This window comes from Patella vulgata, chromosome 2 (assembly GCF_932274485.2).
Source record: "Patella vulgata chromosome 2, xgPatVulg1.2, whole genome shotgun sequence".
In the NCBI taxonomy this organism is placed as follows: domain Eukaryota; kingdom Metazoa; phylum Mollusca; class Gastropoda; family Patellidae; genus Patella; species Patella vulgata.
The window spans coordinates 28862003-28885356 of record NC_065880.2 but is presented as its reverse complement, the minus strand read 5'-3'; the positions used below and the strand labels follow the sequence as shown (position 1 = coordinate 28885356).

Below are 23354 nucleotides of genomic sequence, written 5' to 3'. Positions count from 1 at the left end.
ATATTTAGTCTGTAAATTTGGCAAAACAAACCCAACGCCTAGCCTTCTTTGCCTCTTTGCAGCCATTTCATATTTCATACTGTTCATTCTAAAAAGTACCATATGAATCAAAGCAGGAATGTGGACGTATATTGCAGCGATAGCCATGCTCTTGTTGTATGAATGGTATTGACAGTTTGAAGGGTAGATTTGCAATCGGAAATGTTGGCCCTTAATAGTTTGTTTCCTCATTCGGATAATTCATTTTATAAACCGTGGGTCTAAGAGCCAATTCCATCGCTGACATCTGTTATGAGTGGGAATTTTCCCCAATACTTTCTTGGATTTCGTAGAATTAAACACAGTGCTTAATACAGGATATTCAAGCTAAATAAAGTAACGGTCATTTTACGTCTCATTATTATGAGCCATTTTCCAAGAAAACGTGTAAAATCGTGACTCATGTACAAATGTCCGGAACCGTGATACAATTTTTAAATACTCACCTGTAGTTGTTCTGGTACCGATTCAATCAACCACGGGGTTCAAACACAATTTTATCACAGAGATTAAACAACATTCATATTTAACATGGAAAGTTAACGCAGTTGACCGAGGAAATCAGCCTTCTTTATCGTGCAGGATCACCAATGTCTACTCTACAACCATGCCCCCCCACCACCATCACTCGGCCCTTTCCTGATTCACCTGCTTCCTTCAAGTCATTCTGACTTAGTAAAATATCCCCACCTCCACCTTCTTTTGATCAAAGAATTAAATGCACTCCTCCACACACGCCCGACCTCTTGGTCTTTGGAACACAGGAATAAATACACTGATTTTACTAACACTTTTAATAATATATCTATATATAATATGAACAAGTGTGATTATTTACAATGAATTAAATATATGTTTACAATATATAGACAAAATGAAACTATTTACAAAATTATATTTTCTTAAAGCCAAAATCAACAACTTCATAATCCAATACACAGGTCACAATTCTATGGAATACAATTACTATTAATTTATCAACCAGAATTCTCTTGCCGTTATTATGATTAATTGTATTTCATAGAATTGCGACCTGCGTATTTCCAGTTCAATTACTAAATGCCATTGAAACAATTCATAATCTAAAGTAACTAAAACACTATTTTAATACGCTTTAGAAATGAAATGACGCGGGGTTTAACGTTTTGATTTTCTGCACCAATTGTGTTATTGAAGCCAGGAACACACTCAGGATCATAACGACATTCTATAGCGTCGCTGTTTTAGCCCGAGTTCAGCATTATCTAGACAACGGGTAATTTTATTGTAAGACGAAAAAAAAGAATAGCGTCATTGTAGATAGAGTCTGTTAGCATTGACATATTTTTGTGGGTTGGTAGATATGAGGTGTACACTTCTTGGTCGTCAATAACGTACTTAATCAATCAATATTTATTCCAAACAATCTATTTGGGGTGGCCCCTTTCAATATCAACTTACGTAATCTGAAATGGTTGTGCCTCTTCCAGTGAGGATTTGGAAGATTTTTCTTATTGGTTAATTGTTGTATTTTGCAATATCTAAATAATACACTGGGCCACAGTTTAACGCTTATCTTGGTGTTGGGTGACTATTTATTTTACACAAAGACTTCAATGTTGGAAGCCACTCTATTAAACCCGCCTTATAATGTAATAATAAGATTTAATCAAGCCATTCTTTATCTTAACGTAGACTTTATTCAGGGGTAATTCCCTCGGTATATAGCCTTCCGAAATCAGTACTTAGATTAGTTCGATATCTACGAGAACATTACCATTGGGCTACATGTGATGTACGTATATTGTGCCGTGCCCTCTTAACCGGAATCAGTATTTAGATTAGTTCGGTAGCTATGAGTACATTAAGATAGGTATGCGTACATTGTGTCCTACACTCTTAACCGAAATCACCCTTTTTAAAATGTCAACAATTTTGATAAGTGGTTCTGGGCGGAGCTAATACTTTTCTTTTGAAAATAAAATTGATATCAGTACATATTGGTGTGTAGAACGTAGATATAAAGCGCTATGTTTGGAAACATGTAGTTTCCATTTAGACTAAAGAATGATAACAGTTACATTAAAACTACCTCAACGTCACATTTATTATACACTTCCAGCACAACCGACTGAACACACATATAAATCATGTAGAACACAAACCATTTTCTCTAACCTCGTCTTATTACTACAGTTCTTTAATCGCCTATATATCAATCGGATTTAACGAGGTCGTTTAGCTACACGATATTACTTCAACCCTCCTCTTGACAGTATTTGAAATGTTATTTTCATAATGCTTCACCAGTATTTAATAATAAGACCACCTACTGCACCCTAACGTTGTCATCGACAACTATGGTGGTTATACCCCCTGTCGGGATATTCAATTCAGGACAACACATCCTTACATCTTCGTGGCTTCTAAAATTTGAACTTTATTAAAACTTATGCAGATTAGTTTCAAGGATAAAGGGTCTGTGTGATATTTACCTATATCTACAAATTATTTTGTTATAATCTCGAGGCTTTTCACATACTGGCTTTACCCATGAAAATACATCCGACTTCTGCAATTAAAATGTTTCCTTAAGTTCAGGGATCTAACATCACATTGTTTTTATCTTTGGTTTATAAAACAGGTATCACTCCATTCACAAGAACTGGAAACCTGCTTTTCCGTTCTAAATATTAAATATATGTAGTTATTCAAATCTCAACTAAACTGATCCAATCCTCGCCTAATCGGAGTAGGGTTCCGGGATAAAACTCATTTGAAACCACCTTGTCCAAAAAGAACACCCGTATCTATCGCCCTTGCTGTCTGTCAGTAAGTATAATCTGTCAGAACATTCTCAATGCCAAGTTATTATTTGATAAACACACGGAAATTATTATTCGTCAAACAAAGAAACGTCATGTTAACATTATCATTATTTAATAACAAGGGCAGCCATTCCATATCCTCAAAGAGTTTCTTTTCCTTTCCCAAGATTCAGTTTCGGCTTCACAAATATAATTAAAGATAGCACTGTACGCTTGCACCAATATCAGTATGTTGTCGGTCGTAGCTTGACGAGTTACATCAGTGACAACCACACGTAGCTGCTACCATATCGTCATACTGCTTCAATATAACATTCTCATCATCGTCAAAATATAGCAGACTTATAGAATACAGTTTATTGGGTACGCAACACGGTGTTCCTACACCTTTCCCCACACGTAAAGCATGTACAATACTTTGAACAGTTGCATGGTTTGTGGGTTTCTGACTTTGTCCTAAAGGAAATGGGCATTCACCTGAGCAGTGGTTGGCATTGTACCCTTTCGGCGAAATAATCCACCCTGACCAACCGATCTCATCAAAATCTACATACATATCCTGTCTAGCACACGATCTTTTACTCCGAGATCGACTATAAACATCATACGTTCGCTTCTTTCGTCCACCATTTTTCTTTTTTGAATTTAGAACACTTCTACGTCTGCGCCGCCTGGTTCCCCGTGTCATGTTATGTGCACTGGCTCTACCGCCCTCATTCATGAGTCTCAACATTTCCAGGAACTTGCTGTTTCTATGCTTGGGTCGCCTTTTCTCTACTCGAAGAGCCCCTTCCTTTGTTTCCAAATAACCTGTAGTGCAAACATTATGAAGGTAAAAAAAATGTCAATATTTTCGAAATTATTTTGGTGATATTTTGCCCCCTCCCCGCCTACACTTATTATTAGATCCAAGAAGACCTACGAATATCATAACATGAATTGTACAAATTTGAACTGAACTGCTGCTAGAAATACTCATGATTGAATCCAAAAAAAACGTGGGAAAAACAACCACAGGAGCGTAGCTTATGCTGGCTGATACTGTGTAAATATCCCCAACGCGCAACTCGGTTTGGTTTAAACCATGTAAACAATAGGTCACATGTACAAAGAAATATACAAAAAGATCCAAGACGTCATCACACCATTGCCCTTTAAGGTATTTTCCTATTTGCGATCTTATGAACAGATCCAAGACGCCATCACAGAACTACCCTCTAATCATCCCTCCATAACTTACGCCCATGTTCCAGGCATTTGTGGACAATAGGCTACTTTTTAAATCTGACAACATGAAGATAAATTAAGATTAACTAAAACTCGTACCATCATCTTCTGGAGATATGTAAGTTGGATGTCTGACCGTCCCATCATCTGTAAATATGACTAATATAGGTTGTTTACTGTCATGGTGTTCATTCCTCTGGGCAAATCGAATAAAACTACCATTAACATGTTCACCTTTCCGAGAAGTTGTAGTCACCAAAAATCCTAAAAAGAACAAATTTGAAAACGTTATATATAAATTGAGAGTTTGTGCTACGTCTGGCAATTGGCCATTTTGCCGTCCGATTTATGATATTCTTTGACAAATGTTTCTTTCCATCAATTGGGTGAATTTCGATGGAACATGATTTGGCTATACAAAATTTCACTTCAACCATACCGATTACACCACAGTTTACAAACAATAGTTCATTTCTGACAATCTAGAGTTCTGTTCAAGCTAACGAGAAGATAACTCGTCATTATGCAACCGGAGATTACTGAATTACCGATTATTTGGGCGCTAAAGCTGATGGAAAAGATATAAGCGGAATTTCTGTGGTTACGTGGGAAAGCCATCTACGCTTCTTCGAATTCTTACTGCTAAGTGATCCTTTACGCAAACTACCAATCTATATGCAAGACTTTGGATTCTGCCCTATTCAAAAGGATAGACACATTTAGCCCATGACAAGAGCAAATCTGGATTGAAAAATCCCAAAGGTTTTTCTTTGGTTGTCCTGCGTTAAAACACCGGGCATCCATGGTCCTGGGGAGTTTGTATATCGCTAATAAAATAAATCCACGCCAAAATAGGGCACATCCGAATTAGGGTGCTTCACTTTATTAATTGAGAAAAGTGATACCAATGATTTACCAGAATAAAAGTTAGGTTCTGGATGCACAGAATAAACATTATTTTTAATCCATTTTTTTTGTAAATTTTGATGTTCGTGTTTTTAATAATGATAAAACACATTGCTCGAAATGTATATGCATATGTGTCTAGAAATGTAAATTGGTTGTCATAATTTGTTCTGGCATCTGGAGCGATCAGGGCAATAAGGGTGGTCATTAAGTACACAAAAGCGTTTTATCTCTAAACGCACTGTATATGACGCGTGGAAGGTGTGGACGTGTGTTGTGTTGGGTGCAGGGAAGAGGTGCTATAGATATATAGATATATATATATATACGTACCATAATTTGGTTCTGTCTTGTTTCTCCAACTATCAACAGCTTTAGTAACTTGAAAGACTTGCCAACCATGACCATGCGCTGTTGTTAATCTTTTATCTAACAGACGCAGCCCGGCTTTATCATTTATATTTTTAATATCTAATACTTGATAAATACACATCTGCAACGAGGGGGAAAAGTAGAATTAAAATGTGAGTACAAAAGGTATTATATTAGTGTATAACGTTCTTGAGAATATCTGTTTCTGTCAATTATTTCCTCAGTCTTTATTTTTTAAACCTTATATTTCTACTACAGAGTATTCATGCCAAATGAAGTTTACCGTGCACTTACCTACCGATACCTAATTATAACTGTAGGCGGGGTTACCGTATTTTATTTAAAGAAATAAGTAGTTTCCAGCTAGTTTGGCCAAGTAGCGGTCATGAACGACTTTTCCGATCACAAATAAACTGTCCACAAGACGACAAGAGAAGAGTACACGGGCGATGGTAGCACCACTGGTTAACAAGAATTCGAATTCCAGTCAGAGTGAGGTACACCATGTCACAGGAAATGCTTGCGTTAGGCGCATCTGCATCTGCTAGTGTCGTTACAAACGTATGTCGGGGCGACGGTTTCAGCGAAGATCGTCGTCGGAACATTGTTTTTCTTTGTGTTTCTTTCTTTTTTTTTGGGGGGGGGGGGTGTAAAATCCCGTCTTCAGACCGCCTAACGCTGGTTGTGTGTCAAGTGATAGCCAATTAACCCGGAGATAGAGCCACCAGGATGATCGAATCATTCTGAACAAACAGTTTTCCAGTCTGGTAATATGGGGGTGGGGTGAGGGGGGCGTGGCTTAACAGCTCAGTGTATTACATATGATGCGTCGCTATCTGAAATATTCAAGGTTTTTATGAACCGCCCAGGACGCAGTGCTATGAATTTGATCCAAGCAATGACCTCAAATGCCAGGAAATTAACTAAAATTCCCCGAACCCCCCTTTAGGTGGTCAATACCTGCGGCGATCGCCACTGCCCAACGTTATTTTATGCATTTTATTATGTATTTCGTTGACATTCATTGTATGGTGGATGGAGCCCTAGATTTGGAACCGTCCGACCCCCCCCCCCATCCTCACCCACCTATTCACAGCTTCTAGATCCGCTACTGTCGGTAACCTAATAAAGACCATAATTTGTCAAAATAATCAAACATATCTTAAATAAAAAAAATACATAAAAAAGATGCTTTCAACGGGTTACTTTACTCACCTCTACAACATGTGGTGGCATAACTTCTCCAAAATTCGAAGGTTTCGGTCGCATTTTAAACACACGAAATTCTGCTTGTAAAATTTTTTCACTTGGTTCGAGATGTGACACATTGTAATGAAAATGCATCTGGTGAATTGAATCTGAAATGATTAAAAATAAATACATTATATTCTAAAATCATGTCGCCCATTGGTATACTAGATTTACCCATTAACGTGACGAAGCCTTTATAACATGAAGCAGAATAATTCGAACCATGGTACTTGGGGTTACATTTCGAAAAGAAAATCCAAGTGTAGCATACACTGTCACTCAAAATGTTTTGTTACGGGGCAGAGCGTTTGTGTCCTTTCTAGAATACCTGACACCACATCACATTTATCAGGGAAAATAACAAATTCTCCCCTATTTAATACCTAAAACAATGTAAAATCCTTGTATTCCTGATGAACAAATTATTAGATGTTGATGTAGTGATTGTAGTGTATAAATCATGTGTTGTTCTTCTACATTGTACAAATATTGTGGTGTTTATGCAAAAATCTTGTGTTTGCCTATTACATAAAGCTCTTTTGTTGCTGATGCACAGACTTTGTGTTGCTGCTGCACATATCTTGTGTTGATGTGGCAAAGAATATACAAATCTTGTGGTGCTGATGTGGAGCGATTTGACCGCACTTATGATTAGAGGACTTTTTGTTTTTCATATTTTTGATAGTTTTTAATTAAAATGTTTTACTGATATAGATTATAATGAATGTTCGGTGCATTTCATATCTCATCTCCACACTAGTTTCTGACATTTGTTTTTGTTGTTTTTTGGTTTTAGGTTTTGGAATCATTTTACGTACCAGTTCTTTTAAAAAAGTATTTAAACATTAAACACTTTGATATACAATATATACAAAAGAACTATTGACTAGGCTCAATAAAGAGAGAAATAACTTTTTATTGAGGTGAAATCTGGTTATAAAATAAATTGAAAAGGGTACATTACAGACGAGTTTTTGGCTGTTAAACTTATGGGTTTCACTTTAAATGTTCTGATCCTCAAAGACATTATTATATGATGACAAAATACAACCACAGTAATTCAAAGTATTCAAGAGATATGCTTTATAAAAGTTTATTTAAGCCAACGCCATGGATGTGTAATTGAAGACAAACCATTAAAAAGACATTAAGTTGTAAAATCTCACTCATAAACGCATCCAGTCGAAAAAGAGAGATTATAAAGAAAGGGGTAATTTCGGTCTAGTAACACGTGGCCGCTCTTCCTATTACAGGATAAATAAAATATATGTATAGACCGTGACTAGGTATATACACCTGTTTAATTGACCATACCTGATGATCTTAATAACTTTACCAATTCTATACGGTTTACAGTATTTTTGTTAATATAAAGATTCATAGACGAAATATTGAAATTAATGACATTTGCATTATTTGCTGAGTTCATTTTCAATTATGGATATTATTTTTCATGCACAATATAAGCTTTTGTTGTTCTTTTGCTTAATAAAATGAATACCATTCTTAATGTTAAACGTTCTAGGTACGTATTTTCATATTGTTAAAGCCGCTGGTCGTCCTTTGCAATATATACTTTTCAGAGCTCAGTTGACGCTAAAATCTACTTAAATTGATTATTTTACATTCACCTCAATTAAGAAAACAAAAACGTAACATCAACGGTAGATACCTTCCGGTTTGTATTCAATCAGATTAAAAAGAGGCCCATCAAAAGATTTCACCCAATACGTATAGGCCCAACTGGCTTGTTTATTTATATGGTCGGCAGAGTATGCCGAAATATAGGAAACTTTCGGTTCAGCATATCTTTGTAAATACTGAACGGAACTAAACCGTTTCAGCGATTCAACGTTCGCAATATTGTATAGTGGCAAAGGGATTAATAGTTCTCACAAAGGATGATCAGTGACTTTAAACCATAGCCAAGTTGTACTCATCATTTCCGACAATACCAACCAACCAATTACCCCGGTAGTCATATACAAAATCTCTAGAACACAACAATGGAATAACTTTAAAACTTGTTCAATCAATTCATTCACAAATATCAAATTGGATTAATGAATGACTAGCAAAATATATAACAAATATTCATGAATATTATTCATAAATGGAAGGGCCCTTCTCATATAAACTAAGGTGCTCTATTGTATGGTATAATTATATTTTGTTAAGCAAGTGGAATATTATTATTTTGTCCAGATTTTACACACTGATTTTCCTTCTTCTTACAAAAAATACAAATGTATTGCAATAAAAGCCATAATCCGACCAATTATTTCCTTGAAATTGAAAAATATACATATGAATGTATGATTTTCACTGATTTTTGTACCTGTATAGCGCACCTGTTGACGAACGAATACATGTAATCTCTCATTGATGTGTATTTACATGTGATATGAATAAGTGTATTGTTAATATACCACGTGTATATAAAGCTCGCAAATATGCATGTCACATTACAGGATAAATAATATCACGACATTAAAATGTAACTGGACGTCTTTGTAAAACAAAAATAAACCGTTTTAAACCATTTATATGGCATTCAACAATTAGCTGGAATCACCATTGGCATCTAGATGCCGCCTTCCTATACAGAAAATAAGTTCTAGGTTTCAGTAATACAAAACGGCAGCTATTTTCTTTTTTTTTAAAAAAAAGCGGTCGCAAGGCAAACGATATGAAAGACGCCGAGCGCAGCGACAGTATAATTATTTTGATTATTTCTTTCAAGATCATAACATCATTACCAACCAAGCATGTGGACCAGAAGGGGTGATTCTTTTTACCTGTGGGGGTGGGGGTGGGAGTGGGTGTGCGCCTGGTCGATAACTCAAGATTCGAGGAAGTAGTTCTCTATACGGATATCAAAAAATGTGGGGCTTTGGCGAAGACTAAATGTTCATAATTATTGTTTATATTTTGAAATTATGTTTACTTGTGTTTATCTTCATGTGAACAATTAAAATATTGTCCTGCAGTGGGATAAATAAGTGATAATGTTTGGGTGCCAAATTTTCTCGACTGATAATATTAGTGACATTATTTGTTCTATACATTGGAATAATTATTACTCTTCCTATTCCAACTTTCAGGGGGGGTGGGGGGTGGATGGCTGAATGGTTAGCGTGCGCGCACTGTATCATAAAGTCTGTCATTGAGTCGACTGGCGTGGTTTCGAATTCCCGGTTGTACGTGACAAGGAGTAGGGTCGCCTGTCCAACCTCGTGGGTTTTCTCCGGGTCCTCCGGTTTCCTCCCACTGCTAAAGCCCCTATGCGCAAGCGAATTATTGAAACAAAATTAAAAACCATATGTTAGTCCCGAAATGACCTAGTTTGTGTCGAGTGGACGTTAAACCCCATTTCTCTCTCTCTCCAACTTTCAGACGCCATCCGAAAAACTAGACGCCTTTTCCTTGTTACGCCCTACATCCCGCATCACTGACAAGGAGAAACTAAACTTAAAAATCACGAGGTATTTCCTCGACCAACGCCATGATAGAACCTGGGACCTCCTAGTTAGTGAGCCAATGCCATTCTCACTATGCAGCCACAACTCTCAATATCCTCAGCTAGTGTATAGCATAATAATAGTAAGATAAGTTAAAGAACTTTGGTTATTTGATAGCCAGGTTTGAGGTAATATATATGTCACTATGCGATGCACGTGTACAGCTAGATGTCGGTAAAATATGATTAATTATGATTAATTAGTAGCAGCGTGTGCTTGTGTGCCTCATTCGTCTTATTTTAACGCCTTCAGAATAATTAAAGAACTGCACCTTCTTTTAGACAGCTACAACAAGAACGGAACATAGAAATAGAACGTGTGTTAAATATATCATCTTATATTATATTCTATCAGGGAGGATTATAATCATTTGTTTATACATATACTCTTCGCAGTGTTTCGTTTGATTAGAGCTAATCCCACTTAACACTGCTGTAATGGAAGCAAATTTATGTTCCAAATTGGACCAAATATGTTTACATAACGTTACGTCATGACTCACGATTTTATTATGCCCCATTAACCAGTGCATAGCAGAATATTGCAGAAAAACTAATTGTGTGACAAACGAGGCTATCAACATGGATACAATGTAAACAATACTGTTTGGAAACAAACAATACTTTCACCGTTTTTAATACCTTTTGGGGAAGACCCCAAATTAAACGAAGGGCTGTCATATTGCTGTAGTTGGTGCACTTGGGATAGAGTTGATTGAACGGAAAGAATAGACACGCTCCCTCAAAAGCTCATGTATCAGAAGCCAATCCAGCAATGGCCAGGGAGAGATTTCTCGGGCCATTGCTCCGAACTGGGCTAATGCAGACGGGCATAAGCCATACAGTGTGCTATGAGGGAAATTTTGCCTGGACAGCGGCACTACGGCTTACTCTTATATCGAATTCCAACTGTCAAGGGGTCTTTTACGTGCACGCCAATGTGAACACGGGACTTCGTCCCATCCGAACGACTAGACAGCTGTCCTTGTCAGGCCCTCCGTCCTGCATCACTGACAAGGGGAACCACGTTTTGTGAACGAGACAATGTATGCTTAACCTTCCTGGAAACCTTTGTTTCACCAACGCTTTTTGTTTGCCTTATTAGGAAAAAATATCTAGAGGTTCGTTCGGATGAGACGAAAAAGATCTCCTGGCAACGCCTCTCTTCATTAGCCCGGTTGATACAGAAAAGTAAGATGTTAAACCGCATTTCGTTTCATTTCAAACTTTGGAAGTTCTTTCGGAAATTCAATGACAATTCAATTAATACATTGTTAAAAGATGTAACTTTATCCGTACTACAGGGATGGTGACAAAAATTTACACTGAATACAATCCTGTACATGATTACAACACACTAAACATTTAGACATCTCAAATATTCTTAACAAAAATAGGCTGGGCAACATGAATAAAATCAATCTTAACAGACAGCATTCTTGAAATTAAACAGAAATGTGATATACCCCAATTTATCGTTGAAACCATACAGGATCTTCCCGATGACAAGAAAAAGTCGGATAAAATTCAATTAAGACTTCTCTTAACAATGGCTTTTACGCATAACCCATGATTTGAGCTTTATTGGGAAACGTCAGGGTTGTGTTTGTGTTATAAAAGACCACGGTATTATACCTGGGTAACAGCCAATTACATCTTTGAACAATAAGCCACAATTACAATCCATTTCAATCAATCATGGCGCTGACAAGACAACTCCTCACCAGATCCGATTTTTCGCAATCGTTCTGAACTCTAACCAAGATGGATGACTACAAGCAGACGGTAATAGATTACGTTTGTTTCGCCATTCCATGCGGTAGATCGACACGGTGATTCAGATCACATGTTGGGAAAAATAGATTAACACCATTAGCAATATAGGAGCAGGGGAATTTAAACATACAAAAAAATCCACAAAATGGCGACATTGACAAAACAGGAATTCCTGTGAATCACGAATCACTGGCCTTTTTCATTAGCTTTGGTCGATATTTCTTTAATTGACTTTGAATTCTGAGGCGGTAATCTGCAAGGACTTGATATGTCCATTGCGTGACTGCAAGGTAATAGTTTTCCCAAAAGAAACATTGAATGCCACACGAAGACTATTGGATTTTTAGACTGGTACCGTCACAGTAATTACGCAAAAAGAATACAAGAAAGAGGTGGTCCCACTTACAGAATTTCTATCATGGTAAGCGACAAGTCATGAAACCGTTAAAGCACTCAATGACGTCTTATAATTTCTGGTGACCAGAAAAGAAGTCTATAAAAGATGTACAATGAACGATGTCGAAGTAAATATCATACAAAAGAAATACATGGAAGAGATGGTTCCAGTTACAGAATTTTTAAAATGGGAAGCGGAAAGTCATGAAACCATTAAAGCACTCAATGGCGTCTAATAATTTCTAGTGACCATCAAGATGTATAATAAACGTTGCCGAGGTAAATATCACACCAAGTTGTGAAAGGTAGGCCAGTCTTTACCTCGGTTATTATCGTGTTGAGTATAGAGAAACGAGGAAAAGATACACAAATGCGTTTCTCTTCTACGTTCTCATGCCTCCTACGTTTGCTCAGGTCAAAAGTCGTAAGTATACGAGAAAATAAACTGCCTAACAGGTTTTGTATCGTTTTATGAAGTACAAACCTTCTTAAGACGGTCTTTTATAAGATTGTTTGGGTAATTCGTAATGCAACAAGTAAGCTACGTGACCCCTTCAATCTGAGCCCTTCACACGCCCGTACAGCTCAAACTATCGCTCTATTCAGATTTCTCAATACACACAATTTAATTGAAACTTTCTGCTCGTTTATCTTTAAGAATCATGTATTTTGTTAGCCATGTAGAAATGGTGTGATTTTACTAAATGACTGGTTTGATATTTTAAAACGCTGTTCGTTATTATTGTTAACAAGCGTATCAATAACACTCGTATTCAGCGAGACTGAATGGAAGGACATTCCGCTACACAGATCAAGTATCCTTTTATGAATCAAGCTTCAACTCTGAACTATTCATCAACCGCTAAAGACCTACCTCACACCCGACTCCCTCGATGATAATATGATACTAGAGTGTATACTAGTATTCCCCTTATGTCAGCTACTGACTAAAATTTCATTTTAAATTTACATACTATAGTATACATGTATTTAGAAATATAAAAAGGTACACTAAATTTTGTTGTGCGAATTTTTGAAATAAATCAAATGGGGAATGTAGCATATATCGGGCTTTCTCAATCAAATGAGAAGTTTTAAAAACTAAAAAATATACCCGTTCTCATAGGACACTAGTCACTAAAGATAACGATACCTTAGATTTGACGTTAGTTACCAGAACTACACGACAATACCAGAGAAAAGAGTCTTCTACTAGCGACTATTCAAAACACACTTTCAGCCAATTGACAATACACGGAATAGCATGAATACTAACATAATAATACACGAGGATCAAATACTAAACTGATATTAGATGAGCATCAAATATTAAAATGATATTACAACAACAAGGGCACCAAATAACAAAATGATACTAAATGAGCAAAAAATATCAAAATAATAATACATGGACATCAAATATCAAAATAATAATACATGAACATCAAATATCAAAATGATATTACATGAACATCAAAATATCAAAATGGAAATTGCTGATCATCAAATACAAAAATAAATAATAGAAAATTGCTGAGCATCAAATACTAAAATGAAATTTGGTGAACCTCAAATACTAAAATGAAAATTGATGAATGTTAAATACTTAAATGAAAATTGGTGAGCCTCAAATACTAAAATGAAAATTGGTGAATGTCAATTACTAAAATGAAAATTGGTGAGTACCAAATACTAAAATGATAAATTGATGAGCATCAAATAAGGAATACATATATACGTTAAAATGCAGATAAATATCTTTAAATATATCCTCTAAACAATGTCAGTATGAAATCAAACCAGTTTTAAATTTAAACAACGTGACGATTGGAACTTTTCAAATATTCGTATGATGAAAATTGTTGATGCTGCAATCTCATTTCAAATGGGAAGTTACTAAACCAATTGTTCTAGATTAATAGCTAATTTGTTTATATGCCTTTAGCTAAATCCAAACTAAGCAATAGGCAAGCTTTAAAGTAAAGATACTTTCCCGCGTACAAGCTGTTTTCGGGTAATCCAGTATTTCTCTAGTAAGATTGGGCGTTTATAATTTCCATATACCAAATTTGCCATACTTTTATTGGAAATAACCACTCGATAAATACTTTAGTGAGAATGTATCTTTAAAGTAAAAAAAAATCAATTCGAATTAGCATTCAACAAGAAATCGTCCATGATCAGCAACTCCTTATAAAATTTGTTATTATCGATGTAGACCATACGGTTATGTCGGTCTATTGTCGACAGTTTTGTCGCCAAGGAGTAGATACATTAAAGTATGGATAACAGTTCGCTGCCAAGGCACGCAATGGAAATCACTCAAGTGGGGACTGGTTAATCAGAAAGATAAAAATCAAGCCGTTTGACTGACAGGTAAACAGAAGATTGTTTTCACCAGGTAATAGAGGCTACCTTATCGAGAACTGAACTGTCAAAGTTGGTGAACCTGTTGTCAGTGTCATACATTTTTTAAAAATACAATGGTAAGCAAAACTTTGTTAGCCATGTGAACTCGACTTGAAGCCGCTGATCATCATTTGAGTGATTTTGAATGTCTTTCAAGCTCACATACTGGTGAAAGATGAATCTCTAAAAGGAATAACTGTCCAAAAGGGTTCGATTCCGTTCAACATTGAAAAAGATATAATGTATTGAAACATTCTCATAAAGCCAGCACCACCAGTAAAACCTTTTAATGAACCTGTTTTTAATCCGATTCAACCCAAGTGGGTAAATCATCTACCATCGATATTGTTTTTCTTAAATATATGTTAAATAATCAATCTGCCTACATTATACATTCAAATTGAATAAACATTTTCAGTATATTGTTGGTCTAGTTTACGTGTAAGGTAGGCAATAAATGAAATGAAATGGTGTTTAACGTCCTACTGTTCTGCTCCTATGCTGGGCTAATGAAGACGGGCATACGCCATACAGTGTGCTATGAGGGAAATTTTGCCCGGGCAGCGGCACTATCGCCTACTCTTATATCGAATTCCAACTGCCAAGGGATCTTTTACGTGCATTCCAATGTATACACTGGACCTCGGTTTTTCGTATCATCCGAAGGACTAGACAGCTGTCCTTGTCAGTCCCTCTGTCCTTTCACTGACAAGGGGGAACCACGCCGGAAGTGTAAGGTAGGAAATATCGTTAGTGAAAAAAGTCTAGCGGATCTGTTTAAATAGAATAAAATAATCCTTTAGTAGCATTTAGCAGTTGGAAACATAATAAAACTGACATAGCTATAGGGACAACAATCACTGGTTTATTATACACAGGTACGACATTTCGATAAGTATCCTGTTTATTGAAATTCTAATCCCCAAATTGAATGATAAAAATTGTAATTACGATATTAATCCTTCTGTCAATTGATAATGGTGGAATGGTGTTGAAGTGAAATTAAGGCAACACATTACATGGTATATCCATTTTGCATCTTGTATATATAGAATGTTTGAACAGAGGAAAAATGCTCTTTTAACCTAAACGTTTACGTAGTTATTTGTATTGTATGTGTCTCACTTTTATTGCTATTTATCATTTTTTAACCTATACTGTTGAATGTTTTAATTGTTTTGCATATGTATAGTGTCTCATAAGTCGTTATCGGCTGGCATCTTAATAATTTTGTTTCTATGTATTTGTGCAATGTATTTTTGTAAAGATGGTGACACTGATTAAAATAAAATTATTATTATTATTATTATATCCATTTAAAGGAGCTAAACCATTAACTCAATGTTATTCTAAATTAAAAAGACGAATTACAATTTAATATTGGTCCATTTCAATTAATTTATCTTACCGTGTAAATTTCGGCTCCAAATATTCATTATTTAAGATGCAATGAACCGTTTAAAATCAGTTCACGGCGTCGTGTAGTCTATGCATACGGGTGCACTTTGTAATGAACAAAGAAATATCAATAAATTGAATTGAATATAAAACAATCACTTTATACACATTCATATTACACTAATATGTGCTTTTAGACCTATTTTCGTCTATTTTGAGGTTCTGAAAAATAGTCCTTTTAAGGTATTGTTTAATAAAGATGTAGCTCCGTAGTGGATGTTGGTACATTAGAACTTTAATGTAAGAAATAAGACACGTTATCCTTAATGACATAATTCTGGCGTCTAGCAAATCTCTCTAATGGAATTCTAATACCCAAATGGTAAATATTCAAATCGATATTAACAACTGGTGATAATGGAAGTAAAATTAAAGATGTATTATGTAAGAATTAGATAAAGGGCTGGTCGTTCTCGCTATAATAGTTCAAAAATAGGAAATAAAACATAAATATATTGAAAGTTTCAGTCAAATTACTTTATTCTGTCCGAAGTTATGAATATCAAGACAATCAAGACTAAGCCTCGATTATCTATTTTATCGTTAAACTCTTAAATCGTCGCGGTATTCTAATCTTAACATCGGAGTCATACGATTGCCCAGAGAGTTGATAATCGGCTTGTCATGTTAATAAATGTTTAACTAATAATTTATATAACATTTGAAGCCAGAAAAAAGACCTGCCATAGACCGAGTTATACGGTGATTGGGAAAAAACATCCGATGATTTTATTTTTCCGAAATTATGTCGATGATTGATCCATTTAAAATTATTGTTCAGTAAAGATGTACATGTAGCATACACCTAGGTCGGATTTATGGATATTAGGACGTCGTAGTATTAAATAACACCGATTACGTACAAGTAAACTAGTTGAAAATAAAAGGAGGTGTTTTACACTTGAACTAGTAATTAAAACTTATGTGAAATCTACTTTGTTTCAACTTTATGAATGCCAGTATGCCATAACCTAGTTCTTGATGTCTTTCGTTTGGGGAAAAAATGTATACACTTTGTGTGATCATTGCCTACTACTTACGTTTTTTTATATAACCAGTCTCTCGAATAAATTGGTGCAGTGTCCTCTTGTCAAAACACTTATTCTTACATGACGAACTACATTTATAACATTACGTTATGATGCGGAAAATCACTTCATACTATTGTATGCGTATTAAACATTCTATAATACATGGGGCTGTGGTGGCCGAGTGACATCTCGACTACAGTGTGTTGCTGTGCTGGTCGAGAAATAGGGAACTATAACGTCTCGAGTTCGAACCCCGGCGTGGGTCGAGAAGAACATTCGTAATGATTTTTATGTCATGGGCCGCGAGGGAAATAATGCCCTCAAAGCATACGTTATTAGGCCGTAGCGCCGCGACCTGGGAAATAATTTCCTCGTAGCATACTTTATTAGCTCGAGTGGTACATAAAAGTAAGACGTTTAAACCAATGACATTTATTAGACCACCTGCTACAGGGGTTCTACAAGGTTAACTCCTTTTACAAGTCTCCTTTTCATCATATGTAAACGACAAATCCCTTCTACAAAATATATTGCGAAATATAATATAATAGATTTGTACATGTACACTTACGCTTCAACATTCACAGACTTGATTACCTCAAAGTAAACATAAAGCATATGAAATGGGTTAATATCGAAAAGGTGGTATAATTATGATCCTTGTATAACATAAATTTAAACACCATTACTATTTAGGCAAATATTTATTCCTTTATAAGCCATTGAACACGAATTACCAATTATATTTGTTTGTGTTGTAGTTCATTTAAATGTTATTTTGTCATCCGATGAATAGGAAATAAGACCAACACATCATTAGCGGTTCATCAATGCATCTGGTGGTGAAAAACCAAGTGTTTAAGTGGCTAAATACTCCACATCTATGAATACCTTTCTGACGAACTGTTATTCTAAGATGGGATAACATTGCTGAAGGCTACTTATATCGGTATGTATTTATTTTTCTCTTTTGTAGTTTTATTTAGACTTGCGTCTTTTAACTATTGCGTGGATACACAAAATCACCCCACCCGTTTTGTTCGTTTCAAAGAGTTAAAAACCCGAAGGTGGAGCAAAGATATATTTTATAAAACACTTATTCAATATAGAAACCACAGATGTTTCAACGCCTACTATACTCGTGATGCTTTCAAAAGAGGGAATTTTTTTTTATAACTGTTTATAAACACAGTATAAAAAGTAAAGATAAGTCGTTTAAGCTCTAGTAAAATACGAAACTATCCCTAAGTTTCAACATACTTCTATAACTATTCAACCATGGCTAACTCTTTCTAAATATTGAATATATGATTAATAACCATAGCATAAAATATGTTTTTATTTGTTGCCCATTTGGACAAACTTGGTGTTTAGGGTGAGAAAGAAATTTTTCTCAGGTCGAATTCTTGATTCTGATTCAATGTATTTCTTCTATTGTAGGTTCAAACAGGTTCAATAGGATGAGTATATACCAAAAATAAACCCCCATAAAAACCTAGTTGATTATCGAGACAGCTGCACGTTGAAAAGGAAAAAAATGTAACTACGTGTATATGTTGTGAAAACCTTTACGTATCGCCTGTCCTTTCATTTCTTAACAGAATAACTCCAGTGCCATGGTAGAGGCTGAACATCCTGCTCATACCACCAATATTCGCGCACAAATCCACGTATTTAATCCTAATTTATCTTAATCTTTGATGTACCTGGAAGTTGGTAAGTTTAGGAATCCTGCTATACATGATGTGGGAGTTCAAATGCGTTACTCACAAAAGAAAACCGGATTAAGTAATGCATCCCAACCTGGAATTCTAACATTCTTAACTAACGGCGCGTCACTTCCGCTGGTTGCCCACGACATCAGTAGCATACCGACATGTTTAATATCCGCCATATTTATGAAGTAGAAGAAATTACACGTTTCCGTTATTTCTATTAAACGTGACGAAAATCTTTTGTTTTCTTTAAACTGGGACTGCTGAGAATGATTCATCATTTCATCATTTTAACTGTCCTAGTCCATCTTCCCTATATAAATGTCAGGGTAACTACATTCTATTTTGTATTTTAGACATCTTGATCATCAAGCGAAAAATAAATGATCAAATTTGGACTATTAACATTTCAGTATCCATTTTATGCTTTTAATAAATTAAAAGGTTATGTATATACTGGCCCCCATTAGCTCGGTTGGTACATAAAAACAGGGCATTAAATTCTATGTTTTCTAGTAAGTTGACGAGACATTAAACAACATTGCAAGAGATTGCCACCATCAGCCGATAATAGTTTTCAGTAAGTTGACGAGACGTTTAAGGACATTTTAAGACGATACTAGTTTTCAGTAAGTTGACAAAAACGTTTAACGACATTGCTACCATCAACCGATAATAGTTTTTAGCAAGTTGACGAGAAGCTTAACGACACCATAAGACGTTATCCCCATCAACCGATTTTAATTTTGAATAAGTTGACGAGAAGCTTAAAACGTTACCACCATTGCCATGTAATACAGTAGTTTTCAGTAAGTTGACGAGACGTTTAACGACATTGAAAGACGTTATCCCATTCAACCGATATTAGTTATTTTGTAGTCAGTTGACAATGCGTTTATCGACATTGGAAGAGTAACGACATTGAAAGAGGTCACCAATAATAGCTTTTATTAAGTTTACCAACATTGTAAGATGTTACCCCCATCAACAGATATTAGTTTTTAGTAAGCTGGCACGGCGTTTATCGACATTGGAAGAGTAACGAAATTACCAGTAATAGTTTTTAGTAAGTTGACGAGACGTTTAACGACATTGTAAGACGTTACCACTATCAACTGATAAACTTATAAATAGATACACGGCCGTTACAGTCTGGTGCATACCATACAAATAGAATTGGCAACGGTATATTATATTGTAATTACTACAGGGAATTATTTTGATATCATTTGATAGATGTGGTGGCATTAGGCCTATGCTGTAGATCTGTAATATCGTTTATCGATCAACGTTTTTACTTACTACGTTAAGATGATCCGCGTTTCATAAACGTTTACCATCGTTTAAAGGCACCATTAAGGTGTCATATCCATAATGAAATTGTCAAGACGGATGACTTACTATTGTTTTAACACATGTTGCATCATAAATCACCATTTATTACATGAATACAACATATTTTACATATCCCTATTACTTACTGGCGTCGTTTGATGTCTACATATAACCCACACCAACAGAGTACGTAGATTCCATGCATACGTAAGAGTAACAGACATTTACAAAAATACGTTTTGGGAAAGTTGTAAATGAGAGGTAATGACATAATGAATCGGTGCAGAGGATGTTAAATATACATTCTCTCACTTTAGGAAACTAATAAAAACGTTTCGTCATTCGCTATTTATAAGTATTAAAACAAATAAACTTTGTGTTATGAGTGTTATTAAATTTCGTAGGCAAATTTTCCAAATTTACGCAAGAGTACATGTATATATAGAGGAATGCTACATAACTTCCTTATCTGCTAAAATTAATTTTCTTTTAAACCGTTCATTGTACTTTATTTAATACCATACTAAAAATCTTGGTATGTTTAGATATTTGAGAAAAAAAGTGTCCGGGTACATTTGGTCAATTCACCCATAATTCACGTATATAAAGCAAACATTTAAAAAGATCCTCAAGGCAGAATCTGTATCACTTATGAACAAGAAAATGTGTTAATATCTAGATTTTCTTGTGTACATTATTTTCTCAGTACATTTTTGTGAATTTCGTAATGATAAATGGATTATTTTATAAACCCCAAGTTCATTCATAAAATTTTATTTTGCGTTGGAGAAATTATATTACCACTTTTATTAGTTGGGGTTAGAGATTACACCATAGATAAATGTTCAGAAGGATTTATATCAGCTTTATCACATTCATAATTTGTAGATTTTTATGTTGGTGTTTAGATATATTTTATTATTTGTCGTGGCTTCTAAATAACTTAATATTAGTTTCAAGTCTTTAGTTGAAGCATTTTTATGTTTGGTGTTCAGATATTTTTAAGTCTTTAGTTGAAACATTTTCAAACACCGTTTGTTATGGGTTTGAATGAATATATGTTTGGTGTTTCTAAAGTTTTCTGTCTTTAGTTGAAATGTTTTTTAAAAAAACGTTTATTATGGATTTTAATAAAAAAAATATAACGTATCGTGTGTCGATTTTTGATAAATGAATGAAATATTATGTATGTGTGTATGTATGTATACTTGTTGGTATTTTATTGGTATATTTTGATAAATAAAGTGCAATGCATTTAGGGTTTTTTCACGTATAAGTATATATATTTTAATCAATAACAATGTGTATGTCTCTATCAGTCTACATTGTGTGGGTACATATACAGATAACTAACGATGTTTATGTGTATATACTGATAACTAACGATGTTTATGTGCATAAAACTATGATCATGTGCATATATATTGGTAACTAACGATGTAATGTGCATATACAGATGACTAAATTTTGGTGAAGATTTTAACACCCAGGGGACACAAGAAATTAACATATTGCTTACCTTTATCTGGAAAACTTCTTACAACATTTGCATTATAAGGATTTTGTCTCTTTGCAAGTCCTCCTGCATCCGTCACATCTTGAAACAACTCTACCATATACTGTGGTGGGGACCGATGAAACACTTTAGCTGGTATTTTTGATATTCCAAACAATCGCGATAATCTGTTCAAAGCATCGTTTGGTTCCGACCCATCCGACTCCAAAGACATACATCCGAGAAATAACATGGCCTGTACGATGCAAACAATATACAATTTCATGGTGACAAAATGGTTAGCGCCGTTCAGTCTGGGTCTGTATGACCATAACATGGTGTCGAAAAAAAAACCAACAACAAATAATAAAACACAACAAAACAGCAGCAATAAAAAGGGGGTGTTGATAGATCCACTTAGAGAGAATGGCAGGTTTCCGCCACAATAAAGTGGTCACCGTATTACTCCGTTTGTGAAGACATAATAGTTTATCGTTAATCTTCTTGTCCTCGCTATTTGATAGAACATAATGCGTCCAATACACAAACAAATAACTGTAGGAAAGTTAACGGGAACCACTCTATGTTAAAGGCTGTTTATTTTCTAAGTATGTGCCACCTGGATAACTGCGACCACGTGTTAATACTTCAATATAACTTCATTGTTCCTGCTTATTAGCCGCTATTTGAGGTTAGCGCTTCATTCTATCAATACAGACCGAGCCGTATAAAAGAAGCGAACACCTGTGGGACTCGTCAATGAATGGTTTCTTGGCTAAGTTGGCTCAATGCTCGGTAAATAACGATAGATGTATAACTCCTTGATTTCGCCCTGCTGCAAGCAGAAGGGTCCTTATCAGCTCCCGGTGAATACATATACATATACTTACAGGGTATAGGGTTCCCCTCTTCACTACATTCACAGTTCCTGTCAAATCATTTTGTTTTTTCTCTCAAGAATAAGCTTGACTATCAAATTTGTAAAGTTGTCTGTTTGACAGAGTATTTTCTAAATGACTAGGATTTCTTGGGACTATAGCGTATGTAGAAGCCATTTATCCATCAAACTCGCACCGCCTACAAAGTTAACTTTCCTCCAACAAAAATCGCGGGCCTACATTATTGTAGTTTAAGTATATTGTTGTACTGATTTGATTGTTGTAATCAGATGATAACACGCTTCGTCTCTAATATTAAACTAACACTTTAATAAATCCTAAGCTCTAACGGTTTCTCCAGTAATAATTGCTTGTTTGTGTCTCGTCATGTTCAACCAATCTACTAACAAGCAAAACTTTGAGTGGCTTCTTCGTATATATGTATTCAAAGTAAAATTTCCCACACACTACTAATCTATTTTAGAATTATAATGCAGCTCCACTCAGCATTTGCAAGCTCGAATTTATTCCTTCTTAATTTTTATTATGATTTTCAGAAAAGAAATTCCATCTCAGTCTTAAGAATTGTCCTTTTTTTTTATACCGTTGGTGAAATATAAAGAATAACGCGGTAACACAATAATGTTTTAACACACCTGCGAAAACAATTACCTGAAAATAATTCACAGTTATATATTAATATCTATCTATGCATACTGAAGCCAGTAATATTTATACG

At 35.1% G+C, this 23354-nt stretch overlaps 1 protein-coding gene across 1 annotated transcript; it reads right to left on the bottom strand.

Moving 5' to 3' along the window:
* Nucleotides 1-869: 869 nt before the first annotated feature.
* LOC126811430 (bone morphogenetic protein 2) lies at nt 870-23128 on the bottom strand. The gene is made up of 5 exons (XM_050537032.2): nt 21762-23128; nt 6567-6709; nt 5313-5472; nt 4173-4337; nt 870-3656 (listed from the first exon to the last, which is right to left on the bottom strand). The coding sequence occupies exons 1-5, from the start codon at nt 22072-22074 to the stop codon at nt 3106-3108; spliced, it is 1332 nt and encodes a 443-aa protein (XP_050392989.2). The 5' UTR covers nt 22075-23128; the 3' UTR covers nt 870-3105.
* Nucleotides 23129-23354: the final 226 nt, after the last annotated feature.

What these genes read in the sequence shown, in the direction of transcription:
- LOC126811430 (XM_050537032.2), bottom strand. Translation starts at nt 22,074, where the DNA reads ATGTTATGGTCATACAGACCCAGACTGAACGGCGCTAACCATTTTGTC. An exon ending in CAAGACAGAACCAAATTATG is followed by an intron (nt 4,338 to 5,312) that starts GTACGTATATAT and finishes TGTTCTTTTTAG; the next exon opens with GATTTTTGGTGACTACAACT. An exon ending in CATATCTCCAGAAGATGATG is followed by an intron (nt 3,657 to 4,172) that starts GTACGAGTTTTA and finishes TTTGCACTACAG; the next exon opens with GTTATTTGGAAACAAAGGAA.